Here is a 17751-nt window from a genome sequence, read left to right on the forward strand (position 1 = left end):
ATTTTTGAAACCCAGACAATTGTAATTGTCCATTGTAATTATAAAGCTGGTGAAAGAAAGATTCAAGGCACTTTGCCATTACGGAAAAAACTGCTAGAGATGTCCTTCTGATGCTTTTGATTTACAAGTTGTTATTGTCTGAGGCAAGAAAAATTCATAGCATAGGACACTGTAGCTACACTGTATCAAAAACTATATTGAATATTTGTCCTGAAATTTCCCACTCACCTCAGTTAACACTCTGCCATTTCTGGTTCCTGATGGGGTGTGGGACAGAAAACAGTATTCTGCTCTCTGCCATAATCTCCAGGAAACAGCCAGACTACTGTCACTTGTGGTGACCTCATAGTTCTCTTGTACTTGCTCTTGCTTGAATCTTTAAGTGCTTTGGACAAATGCTGCATTATGTACTTGTGGAGCATGAAGGTTATGCAGGTATGTGTATGTTGGTTATGCCTCTGTGGAGTCCTAAATGCTCACTGGGCCTGCTTTTTCTCAGACTGCAACAACTAGGTAATATTGCTTCTTGAACTCCTGTAATTTGCAGGTGAGTAGGGAAGGGAGCGAAGAGGAGTGACTGCTTTTCCTGGGATTTTTTTTACTTTATTATTAACCATATTTTTTCACTTATGATTATTCATGTATGCCATAAAACCAATCAAATATTTAAATTGAAATCTGAAAACCCCTTCAATTTTAGATGTTTTTCAGTAATTAATTCCATAGGTTAGCAATTATAACATTTTAAAACTGCAATGTTTTAGGAACAACCTTTGGTTGTTGCAACAAAAGGAGCTAAATTCGCTTTTTCTTATTCCCAGAGTAAAGAGGAATTCATTTGCATATTATATAAGAGTTTAACAGCATCTCCCTTTGTACTTTTAAAGTAATAGCACAGGATGAAATGTAATGTGGCTCTACAGCGTTCACTCTGTTAATTTTCACATTTGTATTTCCCAAGACTTATTTCTAGCTATTCAACTTATTTTGTTTTTAATAGCATATAAACAGCATTTTTATTATTGTTATTTTGCTTTCAATAACATTTTAAGTGCTTTGAAAATTTAATGTTATAGACAGTTTAGCTACCTGATCTCCATCTCTTCCTTTTAGCAGGTTATTGCTCATGAATGTATATTATTTTCCTTTTATTTCTCAAGATTGATCTATGCTGAAAATTTCAAAATAAAACATAGGTCTTGTTTCAAAGAAAGTCTGAAGGCAAAAATGACCTTTGGATATTAAAAGCGAAACCAATGCCTAAATCTACAGTAAGTTAAAAATCAGCGTCTGTATAGAACAGGTCTTACAGATGTGAGAATAGTGGTAGACTTACATGTTTTACTGAGTCCAGCTTGTAAAAGCTGAAGAAAGAAGTGTGGTTGTAATACAACTAAAACACACTACAAACAAATCACCAGAGGCAAGGCTTCTCTCCTCCCCATGGCTGAAATAACCTAAGTCTGGATTGTATTCTTATCTTAATCCTGGGTTTGCTTCAACAGTCCTACCACTGGATGCTAACAGTTTTGATCCCAAGCTGAGCAAGACCTCTAGAATCAACCTGTCTGAAAGCGGGAGCTCATTGCTGCTTCCTGATTAATATGCCAGAAGGCCTGCGTGACATTTCTATGGAATGCCTCTGTGCTCTTGGGACTTGATGATTCAGTGCAGAGCTGCTGGGAAATTCTACAAAACTTCAGCCTGCCTCACTTCTCAAATGGTCTCCTTTCACCAGTCTGTCAAGCTAAACTAAAAATAATTACTTTGTGTGCAATAATAAGGGGAAGGATGAAAATTTTGCAGCACAGCATGTGCTGTGCAGCTCACTAGAAAGTGGAAACTGCATTTTCAAAGGGCAGCATGAAATGTATCACCCGTGGTTAATGTATTTTTTTTTCCTACAGTTATAAAAAAATAATTTTAAAGTAGTTGCAATCTTTACAAATTCTGATGAGTAACACCCAAGCTAAAGGAGCATGTAATTAAGATCTCTGCAAGGTCAGTTTGATGAGATTTGTTCCTTCTGATAATCCTATGAAAGAACAGAGATCAAGGAAAGACTGTATTTAAAACAGGGCTAGTAACAGGTAAAACACATATGAAAGAACTGGAAGTCTCATTAGGACTATAAGAACACAGATTAATTTAGTTTTTCAAAAATACTGCAGGATTTGGGAAACTAGCCTGAGTCAATCACCACAAAGTAAGTGGTATTCAATGGAAAAGACCAACAAGAAACGTCTCATCATACCTCTCAAAATCCAGAAACTGTCCCCACTAACCTGTTCTGTGCATATATGATTCTGCTACAAGTCATCTTCCAATTAACAGCAAAACAGAATAGGGACAAAGAAAAAAGAAATAATGGGATCTCTCGGTAAGCAGCAGTCAAAGACCATAAAAACATACTTCCCTAATGAGTTTTTTTTTTTTTTAAACAACAGATATAAACATATTTATTAAAGTAACTAGAGTGGAGGGGAGTTAAAGTCATTTGCCTGTGTTGAATGCAGAGAAGAAACCGACAGCATCTACTGCAGGGAAAAGACCAGCAGTATCCTCAAAGAGACTGTGGAAGACATGGTACTTTTGTTTAAATTTTATAGTCACAGAGCAAGCACCTACCACATTAAAGTAAAATTTCTGGAAATACTGGGATAAATGCATTTTATGCATACTTGATATGACATGGAATTATATACTTTAAGATCCCTCACAGTCAATTTCAAAAGGAAAGTAACAAAGCAATACTTATTTTTATTGAGAACTTTTATCACATTTAATTGTATCTCAGAAAATTAAAAATCTGGATATAGCACTTACGTTGAGAAAGACCGACGAATACAAGAGAAGTGTTGTTGAAAAGTTATCGAGTAGAATACCTTAAAAACCTGAGTCATTAGTGAACCATATATCAAATCCACAAATAATGCGGGTTGAGGTGCAGTGTAAAAGCTGTTGAACATGGATACAAAAACCAAGGGAATCTACTATATCTAACAGCTAAATTCATTTTGATTTCAGGCATGCAGGATCACACCATCAGAGAGCTAAAGGAAAATCAAGGCAAGAATTGAATTATAACAAGCAAAAAGAAAGAAACAAGTTGAAAGTACTGTTCTTACTAGAAGAAATCATGTTTTTAATGACATGGAAAGAACAGAAAAAAAACTGTTAAATCCATATTTGACATGCATCACAGCAGCAACAAAAGATCACTGTATGTGGTTTTCCTTCGCATAATCTCACACACAAGGAAATGGGCATTTACTTTTAAGGAGACTGTGTTTGTTACTGAACAGTTCTGCACAAAAAAGGATTCAGGCAGAATGCCCAAAATTCAAATGAGATTTTATGAGAAGACATTTAAAGGACTAGTTATATAAAGTTTAGTAAAATACCATCTTCTATATCCACAAATCCATCTGAGATGCATGGCTCCCCAGCACTACAAGAATAAGAGCGTCAATCTAGGATTAAATGAATATTTAATCTAACCTATATATTCAATTATTTCTTTCTTCTTCTACTTTGAGTAGTTCTAAACAGGCCAGTTATTGTTTGTTTGTTTTTGTTACTTGTTTGTTTTTCATAGCTTCTGTTTGTGCTTAACTTCCTTTGAGTTGCTTCTTCAGGGTGGGTGTTTTCTTCTACCACAGACATGAATGTGTGTGTGCAATGACTTTCCTCAACTAATGTTTGTTCCTCTTAATCATTTACTTGATTTCACCTACATGCTGATTGGTAACATCTTTCCCTGCTTCTGGCTTTTGCTCTTTTGCTGCATGGAAATTTACCATAAACCCTGGCATACAAGTTAGCTCACTTTTTGAAAATGAACTGAATGACATCGATGGGACAGTTTCTCCTACTTCACTGCTAGAACATATTTTTAATGAATTCTGTAGAAATAAATTAAAGTTATGATTTATTTTTTTTTCTCTCCTGCAAGCTGAGTACTGGCAGCTTTTGCAGTGTTGTTAACTATGATGATGGCAGAAGCTCCATAGCAACAACATGTTTGCATTCCTACAGGAATCATATTGTTCCTCTACTGTCTATCAGAAAAAAGCATTTTAATATGTATAATCACAGTTATTTATGTACCAAAGGATTTATTCTCATTAAGAGAAAGTTTTAACTAAAAAGCTCTGTTTGTTTCAGATTTCACTGTTCCAGCTTTATTGGAGCTTAGAACAGTATTTCTTTGATGCCAAGTAACTGGAAGTTTTGACCTCCTTCACCTTCATTTCACTAACACACAAACATGCACAAGAACTGCTTGGATGGTTTAAACAGGTATTCCCTGAAACAATTCTTCATCTCTTCTGCAGAATCTCTGATTCTTTTCTTTATATGTACCCATTTCAAAAGGGCCTTTACCCACTTAATGCCATCCAAGAAAACCTTCTCATGAAGCACACACAACCAAACCAAAACAGATCAGAAAAAGCAGCCAAATGGCTGGACACAATTATATGAAACATAACAATACATTGAATATATACATTTAAGGCTGAAAAGAGAACACGTATATACTGTTATACCCCTGATAATACCACTTACAACCAGTGGATTAAGAACTTCTAAAATGAAACTTAGTGTTTCATTTGTCATCACCTGTAGCATGGTCCAGTACAAAGGTCTGGTTTTACATGTCAAATCAAATGGCAGAAGCACAAGTACATCACACTCAATTCCCTTCATTTATTTGTGTCTTTATTTTCACATCGATCTCTTGCATAGCCAAGTGACATTAATGATTCAGAAAATTCTAATAGTTTCTAGATACTTGTAAGAAGACAGATTATCCCCTCTCCATCCAGTAGAAAAGAGTATGCCTGCTCAGGACAGGTATTAGTACTCTCACCAGGACGAATGTTCCTGACCAGATAATAATCTCTGGGATCCACAAAGATTATTTCCATTTCTGTCCTAGCAGAATAAGATGCCTTCCAACCATCTCTAAACTGTTACCTACAACTCCGAAGTTCAGTAGTACTTTACATTTGAGCCCACAAGCCCAGAAGAGAACATTGAAATTCGAGAGCTACCAGTGTTCTAACAAATACAGTAGAAGGAATGCAATTCAGAATCCAAATCAGTGCAGCTCATTAACTGCATCTGTAATCATTGTGTATAGGTCATGGTGTTATACCGTATTTGAGTGTACAATGAATACATGAATAATCCACTTGTTCTCTGGGAAAAGTCGGGATAAGAAATGTCACAGACACAAAGAGCAAAATAAACACACAATTTTGCATATGCCTGGAAATAGAGGCAAACACTACCTACTTATTACATACACATTTCAGCTTCTTGATGATAGGGTTGGGAATGTCAACTCTGAGCTGACTAAAACAGAATAAGCAGCAAATTTGCCTCCTTCATGAAGATATCCATGCAAGCAGAAGGCTAGTAGATCTGACGTTCATAACACAGTTAAGGAAAAAATAACAGCAAGAAGGGAAAGGATCCACTTACACACAGTCCCAAAGAAAACGTGTGTGTGTGTGTTGGAGGTGTGGGGGAGCAGGCGGGCTGAATTTCAGCTGAAAATGAGACTTGGTTACTGCTGTTATTAAGTTCCAGCTGCAGACCACAGTCCCTCAGCTCAAAACCTCAGTACTACTCAAAGCATCAAGTAGAAAGATGCCAGTAGAACCCTGCTAACTGAATTCCTCTCTTATCCCAGTCACTATAACTGCTAGCCCTGTCTGCCCACTTTACACACTAGCACAGCTGGTAGAGGACTAACTTTTGATGACAACCACAGGAAGTTATTCCCATGATCCTTCTGCACCCCCTACCCATTCATTTCACATACCTTCTGTGCCTGTTTTTTTTAGCACCACAGGCATTTCAGTAAGTTGGTTGAGTTCTTGCCACCTGTACCGTAGGACTGCAACTTCCTCACCAGTCTAATATTTCACATGTAGGTGTTCAAGCTATGTAGTGTTTGACTAATAATTCATGTTTCTGCACAGGCTCTTCACATAATATTCACCACCCTCTAACTTCGTACATAAGAATCCCCCCCAAGTCCCTCCTGAAGTTATTTGCAGTTGCAACGTAGGTAGGTCTCTTAGCCCTGTATCAATAATAGTACTTGATTCTACTGTGAGCAAAAAGGCCACTCAACATATATAGTTGTGTTTTGAACCCAAGTCCTCAGTTAACAGGTGGAAAGTGGACACAACTTAATTATTCACAGGCAACTTATAAATGAGGAAACAAAGCCAAGACAAACCAGATTGTTAAGAATTGCCTTGATTTTTAGATGGCAGAAATAGTAGGGCTTTGTATCAATTTTCATATCTTCATTCAACAATGGAGAAGGCAGAAAACTAAACACATATGAAGGGCACGGAGATAAATTAAAACAATTTAGGGCAACAGTTTGAGAACATAAAAAAACATAAGCCTTTTAAAGAAAATATCCACAAGCATAAGAAGAAGAAACCAGGGGTAGAGAAAAAAGAAACTACATAAGCGCAGTAGCAAAGAACAAAATGTCATACCTGCAATTCATAAATCTATAAATCTATAACCTATTCTAATAACAGGCAGAGATTTCAATTAATATTTCCCAAAACATTTATTAAAACAACATTTGTCTAGCAACGACACCATATACTTGTACTCAGTTATGCTCGGAACACCAATATCAATAAGCAAGATTCAAAATTTAGCCTTTGATTATGCCTTTTTGTATTGTCAGCTACAACAGTCCCCAGTAAATTGATACAGCCTGAACAAATACAATATAATGAGCTGTTGTGAAGGCTCAACAGAAGGGGTTCAGCTGTTCTGAACCCCAACAGAAGTGCTGAGTTGACAGATTCATGACCCTTATGCCAGAGAGGGGGGACTTGGCTGGGAAAGCTGCTTCTATTGGAATAACCAAATCGTCAACTAGCTGCCACCCCGTGGAATGAAAGCACATCTACAACGAAAAAACTTGTACTATGCTCTGTGAGAAGGAAAGAAAACAACAGGTCCTGTGAAATAGGAGAAAGTAAGTGAAAGCAAAAGAGCAAGATATCGAAAATATAATAGATGCTTTTCTTTATTTTTTTTTAAACAACAGAGAATTTCTTAAAAAAGAAAAAAACTTGAAAGAGTCCAGGTGACAGAGCAAGCACAACGCAAGATTGTGATGCCTTCGAGTTTCTACATTTAAGTCATTGTACTGCAACATGTAAGCAAACTTTTTACAACTTTACAAAAAAATTAATGATGGAATTCAAACAACAACTCCTCTCCCCAAAACCAAGAACCCAGTCATTAAACACCACGATGCTTTAAAGCACAGGTAAAAAGACGACAGTGTCAGGAACAGGTTTTTCCAACATGTGTCATTTCCACACTGCCCGCTGGCCATCACATGGAATGAGCAATACCAGAGGCAGAAGACTGGACTAGCAGAACCAATTCAGTCTGGCCTGGCATCTCCGCTCCCCCCCGCCCTTTTCCGGAGTAATGGCCTTAGATCACCATAGTGACTCTGCTGATTAGCTACAGTATTCCTGGGGCAAATACAGAAGTAACAACAGCTGACTTTTACAAAAGTTGGCTTTTAAATTAAACTTGGATTCTATTTATTTCAAGTTCTTCACAATTAGCAAGTGGTAACTGCAATGTTGTAATTTCCATTCAGTTTCCAGATTCCCCAACAATACCTAGGAAAAAGAGAACGCTTGAAAAACTCTGATTTGGCTTTGACTAAACTCATATCCAGCACATTTTCCTATAAAAGTTACACTGAATGTTGCTAGTATAGAGTATTTACATTATCTCTATGCTGGCATAGAAAGCCACTCGCTACATACAAGATTTAGTCATGAGAGCCCATTCCCACTTCCTTCAATAATATATTAATATTTATTGTAAACAGTCTTTAAATGGTTACAGCTTCCTCTAATGCTATACAGGCTCTTGGGGTCTGCACTGCCTCAAGGCAATTCATAATACATAGCTGAAACTTAGCACTGGCCTGAAGGCACTACATCATTTAACTCTGATCCTATGGTGGAAAAATGGAACAGAAACATACCAAATCTATGTTACATGTTTGACAACAAAAAGTCTTTAACCATGTTCTAACCTTTTCCTCTTTCCTACAGTAACTTCCTGATGTCTTTGACCTTTCTTCAGCAGATGAGACCTCTTAATATCACAAGGAATTGCAGGCGGTCTTGCTATGCACCTAAGATTTCTATATATTTTGAGATGGAATATCAAACATCCTATATACCTCCTGCCGCTTCCTGTACAACCCACTGGTGTATCAGCCATTGGGAGCAGTTTTGTGGCATCTGCAAACACTTGCTGAGGGTACACTCTGCCCCATCATCCAGATCATTAATGAGGAAATTATTAGAACTGGACTCAGTATTGTCCCCAGGATACTCCACTTGTTACTGGCCTCCAATTAGATTTTGTACTGATCGCCACCTTCTGGGCTTGGTCATTCAGCCAGTTTTCAATCCACCTCGCCATCTGCTGATCCAGCTCATTGTACATCAGCTTTTCTATGAGGATCTTAAGGGAGACACTGCCAAAATCCCTTGTATTCATATGATCCTATATGGTTAACAAATAAAAAAATCAATATTTTCCCTAAAATACTTGCACTTGTACTTTTCTACTTAAAAGAAGAAAATCTATCAATTCTTCAGAGTACTACCTCTCTCTGTTGCCATGGTCACAAGTTACCATAGTAACCATTAGATTCATCTGTATTTTTAGATTAAAGTTAGTTCTATTTTCACAGAACGTAGATCCAATTGATAGAAACTATGCATTCTTACCAGGAAGTTCTACAGGAAATACTACAGATTTCAAAGTACAATTTAAGGCAACACTACTGAAATACACGCACACACAAAAATTGTTTAATTGCAAAAGCAGCAAAATTAGCCACAAACACTACCATTCACAGGGCTGCTTCATGCAGCTAGAAAATTGTTTGGATGGACTTTGAGAAGATTTGAAGGCAGTTATTCTCTAATGGTATTGGCTCCATAAGCCACACTAGAAAATATTTAAATTGAAAAGACCAGTATGCTTAAATGGCCTTTTTGAATAGGGGCTAACTGCAGTAATACTTCATATTTCTCCACTAGAACCCCATTTGTTGGTGTGTGTTTGTTTTTGAAGTTTTCCCTCCTCTCTCTCTGTCTAAGTAGGATGTTCACTCTCAGAGGAAATATAAACATTCAACCAGTCACAATTCAGCTATTATCAGGCGAGTCTCTGCTCTCTCACTTTCAGTGATTTTTATGTTGTATTATACCCTCTGGTGGACAAAAAGCAATTCACAACTGTGAATTAAGTGCCTTTAGATCAGCACTATGCTAACTGGAACTTCGTCATGAAAATGTTGAATCAGAAACAAGCATTATTATGTAGTCTTTAGTTTGTGCACTTCAAGGAAGGTCTTTCAGCCACCTTTGCCTGGCTAGATCTGACTCAGCTTCTCCATTTTCTCCCATTCAACCAACATTAGCTCATACATAGCTCAGCATGCTTGAATTTAGATGTGAATTCAAAACAGAAGTTTAATTTACCTCTGTGACATTCACTACATTTCAGAAATAATATAAACAGAGGAATCACAAGTGAGGAGTCCATCAGCTGAGTGCTTTCCCCAAAAGACAGCAGCATGAATACAAAGTTAGATTTGAGGATCTGTACACTTTAGTTCTAATTTTAGAAAGTCATCAGAAAATTTCAACTTGCTTTCTTTTTGGTAAGTCACTAAGCATCACTTAAGATAAAAACTTAGTTTCCTTAAATATAAAACTTTTACATAACCTGTAAAATCTGGAACTAAGTGAAGCAATTGTAGTATAGGCTACCAAAGAAAGACAATACATACCTCGCTGACAAGTTTTCCATTTATTAACTGAATCCTGCTATTTTTTTTGTTGTTTTACTGATTGTAAACCCACTAGTTTAACTCCCTGTTGAAAATCCTTGCAGATTTTTGTCATCATTCTTCAAGGTAACCTGCTGCAGTTCTCTTTAGTTTTATCTTCACACAATCACTTTTCTGACTTCGTAATCTTCCAATAGAATCCCCTATTCCTATGCTTTCCTACTGGATGTAGTGACCAGCATTAACTCTAGATTCCCGGTAAGGCTTAGCGGCACAGCATCGTGGGTGCTGACCTGCACTGTGAACAGAAGTTTGCCTTACAGCACTCTGCAGCGTTGCCTACACCCTGCTCCTGAAAGCTCTAAGAATCACTTGGAATCAACTAGTGAGTGCAAGAAATTAAAACTATTCTCTCAACTAAGTCCTCTCTGATCTCCTTTTGGCTAGACTCCTCTGGTGTTCGAGAAAATTTGATCCGTTTTTGACATTTTTGCTCTGCTTGCACTGGGAATTTTTGAAAATTTAGAGTTAAAAGCACTTGCACTCTAATGAAAACTGATCTACAATATTCACACACTTAGAAGTCAAGTGCATGTACAGGCAAGACACTATGCAAAAAGATGATATTCGGTAAAATAGTAACTTCAGCTGGCAAGATATTGTTAAATAACTAAACAACATCTATTTGAAAGAGGTGGTTGTACTAGCTTTCATTCACACGTGAAAGCCAGTAATTTGATAGAGAGTAATCATTCTGTTCTTACAGTCCTGACAGCTCTCTCTAGAAAGTTTTAACATAGAATTAAGATGTGCATCCTTCAGTCTAACTTACCTCTTCTGAAGTGTGTCACCTAGGTAGCAAAAAATGCTCATTTATGCATTTCTGATACCCACTAACAGGAATATAGATACTACAAACCAGTTACACTTGTCAATTCTTCTACATGGCGAGGCAAAAATCCTCATTACGTTGTGCAAGTTACAAGCAAATAAGATAAAAAAACTACACAAGCAAAAGTTCTTTTTACTCTCTATTTCGGTACATTTTTCAATGCATTTTAGATACACACACACAATTTGTGTGCCAAAGGGGAATTTCCAACAAAGCTCCAAGAGAAATACTCACCTCCCACCCCTGACAGTATAGGCATGCTTTAGATCCATCTCCTGTGTGGCAGTACAATATTTTGTCCAAACTCTGGATAATAAGCAGAAAGCTCATCTTCCCCCCCTACTGTCCCCAAAGCAATAAAAATATGTAGAAAGACTGTTGTTGGTTTTTGGTTGGTTGGCTGAATATGTGGAGGGGAATAAAATATTTCTTTAGAGATACTGAAATTGCCCATCTTGTTTGAACCCATATAGTGTAGATACCTATACACGGCTTATTTGCATGGAAGCATCAGGCTAATCTTCTTGGACAAGAAACAAGGTAAATCAGCAGGTTGAATTTTGCTGCAGGTTGACTACTTCATGCTGGTACTAACTTATGTGAACCCAAGCAATTATTCCTACAATACTGCAATGAATCATACTCTGACAGTACTGCCTATGGTTATATGCTTGTCATTCAGCTCAGCTCTCTTCCCTGGCCTCCTGCAAAGACAATGACTAAATTTCCCATCTTTGATGAGTCAGTATAGCAATGCATTTTGACTGTTGCTGCAGATATTTTTGATACAGTCTCAGGCAGTTGCACATTATAGAAGACTCAGGCTCGGTCATTAGGAGTACATTCATTTTTGCAGCCCTCCACTAATGTTACCTCTAATGTTATTTGGTTAAATGCAGAATGCTCTTGTCCAAAGGGTGTGCAGTGCAGTAAGCCTATTTAAAGTGAGAATGTGCGGCAAGAGAAGGCAAATGCACCACACTATGCTACTGCTAATAGTTGCTCTTAAAAATAAAGCTTTTTTTTTTTTTTTTTATGTCTCCATAGTAGGCAAAATGGAGGTAGTCCTCTGCTTAATAAAAGAAAACATAAGAAATATAGCAAGATTATGAAAGGATAGGAGTTGAGAAACAGAGCAAGGAGGTAATGGTTTACTTGCAAGGGGGTTATAGAAAAATTTTTAGGAGAAGCAGCACCTAAAACCTAAATTTACCTGCAACATTGCAGAAAAAAGAGTGTTTGCCATTGTTTCCCTTCATTTCATATTATTTTGATTCCTTGCACTAGCAGTTCTGGCATTGAGCTTTGGGATTCTACAGATAGCTGGCATATGAGTGTAACAAAGCCCAGCATTTAGTTCATCCAAAAATGCAGGCTTTGTGCGTGCATTCAATTTCACAGATTTTATCTGTCCTCTGGAGCTCCCTGCTGGTGCTTCCTCAGCATAACACATCTACTAGAAAATGCTGTGAGATGCTTAATTCATCAGATCCTCCACACAGATCAGCTGACCACTGAGGAAAAATTCAAACTTTATTGTTCTGAAGTGATGAAAGGTTCAAGAATAAGTGCATGTAGGTCAAGCCCAGTTTAGAAAGGTAAGACAGAGACAGAAGTTCCGTAAGAGAACAACCAAGCTCCAATCTGTAGGATGCAGAGTTCAAGTATAGCTTGAGGCTCAGAAAAAGTCAGGATTATTTCCTGGACATCTTTGTACTGTACATAGCCCGTTTTCCACCCTACCCTGTCTCACAGGACAGGTTCTTAGCTCCTGTGGAAATTTACTGTCTTCATTTACCATTCAAAGCAATTGTTCTCAAAAGTTACTCTGCACGCCTCTTTAGATTTCTTCTCTTCTGAGGCCTAGAGGCTTCAAAACAAAACCTAGAAATAACATAAAACTGAGTTATGTTTACAGCATCTTCTAATAGTGCCAAATTCAAGATGAAAGGTAACCAGGAATCCTTTCTCCTCAGTTAACACTAAAGCACAGCCCCATACAGTACAGTGTATGTATTTATATATATATCAGGTCTTAAACATTACATTCAATAGGCTCCAGACCACATATAACAGGAACCCCTGGGCAACCAGCTCTACGTAGCCCTGCTTGAGTAGAACAGTGGGACCAGATGAGCTCCAGAGATCCTCTTCCAACCTCAAACATTCTATGAAATCACATAGCTTCAGAATATTTTTCCACACATCTGACTTCACAGGGCAACTCAGAGAGCAGCACAAGATGATTCAGCCTCGTGGCAAGTTACAAATTCGTAATGGGTCAAGCAAGAAAGCCTATAATACCGAACAGTTACAAAGAGCAATGTGATTCAGCATCTCCCCAGGAAGTTGCAGAGTCATGTTGCAATACAATGTCCCCATCAGAAAGAAGGGCATTTTTTTTCCCCCTTTTTCCGGATTTGTGTCTTAGACAATAACCCATAGTTTCCAGCATTGCATGCAAGTTTGGAAGACAGATAGGAAAACAGCTCAATTCAACAGCTGTTCTCAAGCATACCTTGCCACTTCACAGGTAACAAACAAGTCTCCTTGATACAATGCTCTGTGCAGCCAGAGAACCAGCAGTGTGTTCTATAATCATCCCACTTTCCTCCTAAGGCACATATCTCCTGCTGATTAAGATGGCAAAGAAGAAATAAAACTCAAAACTATCGATTTCTGGAAATTCAGGGTTCTGTAGAAATCTTTCTGTGTTTCTATTTGTGCCTGGGCATATTAGGAAAGGGGTATAAATGCTTACTGAACACAGTGGGTTCTACTGCTAGATATGGATTTAACCATTTGCTTCACTGCACAATCAAGCTCATAGAAAATACTAGATGGAAACTACATTCCAGCATTTCCTGCTGAAAACACAGAACAGCTGATAGAAGCATTTTACCAAAACAGCACATTCAGCATTCTCATTAACAAGAGAATTTCTATGCAAGACCATGCCATCCAAAGCAGAACATCTAGGAACTCACTGAAAGATCACATGGGTGGTGGCAGATTTGCAGAGGCTTTGATCAAGCAGAGCAAAATGTAATGGTCACATTTGTACTAGAAGAAAATAATGTCCATACTAAGACATTTTCTTGCTCTAGGTAAGTTCTGCTGCCTGATGTCATCAGCTTCATATCACCCTCAACGGAGTCCATGACTACTCCAGACTCTCTTATAACAAGAGTCATTTAATTTCCCTGTACAAGAAGTCAGGGCAAGACTGATCCATTCTTACCCACAGGCTAATGACATCAAGCATCAATGCTGAGTAAAAGATACTTAGTACAGGGTCTAGTTCAGGAGAACAAAGGCAAATCCAAATCCCAAAATTGAGTCTTCAGAAATTCTTCTTATGCTTCAAAGCAGGAGGAGTTCCTGCAAATGAACTGATTCTAGAAAGCATTCTGGAAAGTCACTGTATGAAAACTGAGTAATCCAAGACTATCACAGTACATGCACAAGGAAAGGGCAGGAAGATCAGTATAAGGACAGACTAACCCATCCTTGGCCTCCAAATCAAGTCCCTCACAATGATTTATATAATGAATTTGCTACAGAGATTTTTAGTTTAAAAAGCATACAAACAAAAGTCCAGAAATGTGGTCACAGAAGTACTTAGTGTATAAAGAATAATGGTTTCGTCTTGTTCAACACAGTAAACCTAGTAAACAATTTCTCACAACTGAATCTTTCACATATTCAGCAAAGATTTTTGTTCCTCGTGGAGAGAGGAATTTCCATTGGAAACAGAAATAATTCTTGCTTTGGTACATGTCTTTGCATGTACTAGCGAGGCATGTATACAATGATTGCTAATAAAACTTTTTTTTTTTTTTTTAAAACACATATCTCAAAGTCAGACCAAAGGTTTTCTTCTGGATCCTGGGTAAGGATTTGTGGATGCTTCAGGACAAGTATTTCTGATGTGGTTGGTCAAGATTTAAAATTTTAAAAGCTACAAATGAAAGTAAGAACAACTTAATTTGTTTCCCCCCAAAAATGAAATAATTCATAAGTTTGCCACCAAGACAATGGGAAACAACAAAAAATTCAGTCCCAGTCTTAAACATTATAAACTTTTGAAGGACGACTCTTTAGGACAGAAATATTTGTGAAATCTTACTTGCAAGTAGGGCTTCTATACATTGTCAACAAAATATTCAGCTTTGTGAAAAACCCACTGCAATTTCAGAAATGTGACAGCAAGAGACATGAGAAAACATGAGTGTCTGCAGCTAGAGTTGTAGTTTCAGTAACGATTAAGACCATCAAGTACTCATTCAGACAGTCATGTCCATAAGGGTACTCCCGCACTATAAGTTTCAACAACAGGAACTCTACTTGTTTCCCATGGGTATGTGTACAGGGGATCTCCCCTTACCAGTACTCAATGGATTAGAATCTATGGCATGCATGCAAATTTCCTCTGCAGTTTCACTCCCACAATACATATTCCACATACAATGTGCTTCTATCCCAAATGTTGCATACTGCTCAGGTCTCAGGGCATTGATAAACAAGGCTAATGGTCACACAGAGAAAATTTGTGCAAGGGCTGGAGTAGGACAAAGCAAGAAGATTGATAAAGTACAATAGCGTTCACTGGTCCCTGCAATTTATAATCCATAAATGGAATCCTAGAACTAGAGAAGAACTTCATACATCAGCTATTTGTCAGTTCTCGTGCCCTGAGGAATGGATCTCCTAAAGCTAAGAGACAAGGGCTTCTGAAATTCTCAAGTATGCTTGCAGACTAATGAGCCAGATTTTCCCCAGAAATCTTCTAGAATGAAAGAATTTGTCTGTATTAAAAAGCACCATGATGACATGGAGTTAAACAATTAAATAGCAAAGTAATGCTCTCCCTGCCTTTACCCACTACATGGGACTCCTCTCACTGTTGTGCTCTTACAGGAATCAAAGTAAACAACAGAACCTGAAATAAAAAGCAGCTTCAGATGCAACCAAAATCTTATGGATGACCAACTTTCCTTCTCAATAGTTACCTCCTCTGGATATCTGTATCTACTCTTTCACATGTGCATATAACAGCACATTTTCTTCATAACTCAGCTTTTCAATTTCCTCACTTAACCTTCCAGAAAAAAATAAAACCCAATCTCTTCATTTTCCATTACTAGGAACTAGAATCTGGCACACTCCTCCCATGAGCCAGTCCTTTACGTTCAAAAGCACTGAACAGTCACCTTCTGAAAGGGGAAGGACATAACAGCTATGGTCCATTTTTAAAGAGGGTGAATTGTTGTGGGCACTTCTAACAACACAGAGCTGCAGACGGATACCCAGAGCAAGATAAGATATTCCAGGGAACCACCCACCTCTGTGGAACTCCAGTGTCTGATTATTTTTCCAGCTTCTGTTCAACAGGTGTCTCTAACCCTAGCCTGTTCTCCCAGTAAAGATTCTTCCCAACTAGGATTATACAGAGGGAATTCCAAAGCAACAGGTTATGTACAGACATATTAGTGTTCCCTCCAAGAGAGGGATGAAAAGGAGAAAATTCCTGAGGATCTGTATCCTCTGTTCCATGTTCTGAATCCCAGCCTCCCCCTTGCCTTGGAATGAGCTCTACTAAACAGCATCTGTGTTATGTACATCAATCTCAGCTCCCTTCCTTTGGAAGAGTTTCCACTCGAAAGTGACAGGCAAATCCTAGGACAGAGATAGGTGCTGGGGAGGGGAGGTCTCCTTAGGATGACTCGCCAGAAGCTAGAGAGCCTGCAGCTTTCTTCCTAGGGCGGGCTTTCACACTTTTTACTGGAAGCTGAGGAGAAAGAAATAGAGGTATTTCATATTAGTTTACTGTAGCACCTAAACGTCAAACAGAAAGAGATAAGGATGCAAAGCGAAAATAGGACAAAACAACTACAACATGATGACCCTATTTGTGTCACGTTGTTTCAAAGAGGCTATTTAAATATTCCATTTGTTTTTAGTTAACAAACAAATCACACTGAGCATATCCTTCAAACAGCAACCTGTAGTGGGTTTACGTGGCAAGGTTTTGGTAGTGGGGGGGCCATAGGGGTGGCTTCTGTGAGAGGAATCCAGAAGCTGCCCCACGTTAGATAAGAGCCCCGCCACTGGCCAGAGCCAAGCCAATAAGCGATGTTGTTTGTGCCTCTTTGAGAGCATATTTAAGAAAGGGGGAAAAAAAAACTGCTGTTCAACAGCAGCTGGGAGAGAGAGGAATGAGAAACAGCCTTACAGACACCAAGGTCAGTGAAGAAAGAGGGCAGGAGGTCCTCCAGGCGCCGGAGCAGAAGTTCCCCTGCAGCCTGGGGAGAGGACCATGGTGGAGCAGGCTGTCCCCCTGCAGCCCATGGTGTACCATGGTGGAGCAGATTTCCATGCTGAAGCCCATGGAGGAAACCACGGTGGAGCAGGTGGATCTGCCCTGAAGGAGGCTGTGGCCTGTAGAGGACCCCTGCCGGAGCCGTTTCTAGGCTGGACCTGTAGCCCGTGGAGAGCAGCCCACGCAGGAGCAGGTGACCTGGCAGGAGCTGCCACCCATGGGGGACCCAGGTTGGAGCAGTTTGCTCCTGAGGGATGGACCCCGTGGTACAGACCCATATTTGGAGCAGTTTTTGAAGAGCCGCTGCCTGAGGGAAGCCCATTCAGAATCAGTTCAGGAACGACTGCATCCCGTGGGAGACCCCATGTTGGAGCAGGGGAAGAGAGTGAACGTGAAGGAGTGGCGGAGACAAAGTGCTATAGACTGACCACAATCCTCCTTCCCCCGTTCCCCTGTGCTGCTCAGGGAGAGGAGGTGGAAGAGGGTGGATGGAGGGAAGGTGTTTTTGGTTTCTTTCCTTGGTTTCTCACTTCTCAAGCTTGCTAGTAATAGGCAATAAATTTTACTATCTCCCTACTCTGAGTCTCTCAACCCTTAAGCCCTTTGCATCATATTTTCTCCCCCTTTCCCTTTGAGGAGGGGGAGTGA

The 17751-nt window shown here is 38.9% G+C and overlaps 1 protein-coding gene across 9 annotated transcripts in view; it reads right to left on the minus strand.

Annotated features, from left to right (window-relative positions):
• REEP2 (receptor accessory protein 2) overlaps positions 1-17751 on the minus strand; it is a 44139-nt gene that overhangs the window by 14124 nt on the left and 12264 nt on the right. For 5 of the 9 annotated variants that reach the window (XR_007708836.1, XR_007708839.1, XR_007708837.1 and 2 more), the window contains one exon: positions 229-16572. The exons of 2 other annotated variants lie outside the window; for them this stretch is intronic. Coding sequence is in view for 1 of the 7 variants with exons in the window: in XM_035560557.2 (XP_035416450.1) it covers positions 16498-16572 (75 nt within the window). In the remaining 6 variants the exon portion in view is untranslated. Of the gene's footprint in view, positions 1-5; positions 16573-17751 lie in introns of those variants that run through there. 2 more of the 9 variants (XR_007708838.1, XM_035560557.2) reach the window with 2 other exon arrangements.

The sequence above is a fragment of the Cygnus atratus genome, chromosome 14, assembly GCF_013377495.2.
Source record: "Cygnus atratus isolate AKBS03 ecotype Queensland, Australia chromosome 14, CAtr_DNAZoo_HiC_assembly, whole genome shotgun sequence".
Lineage (NCBI taxonomy): Eukaryota > Metazoa > Chordata > Aves > Anseriformes > Anatidae > Cygnus > Cygnus atratus.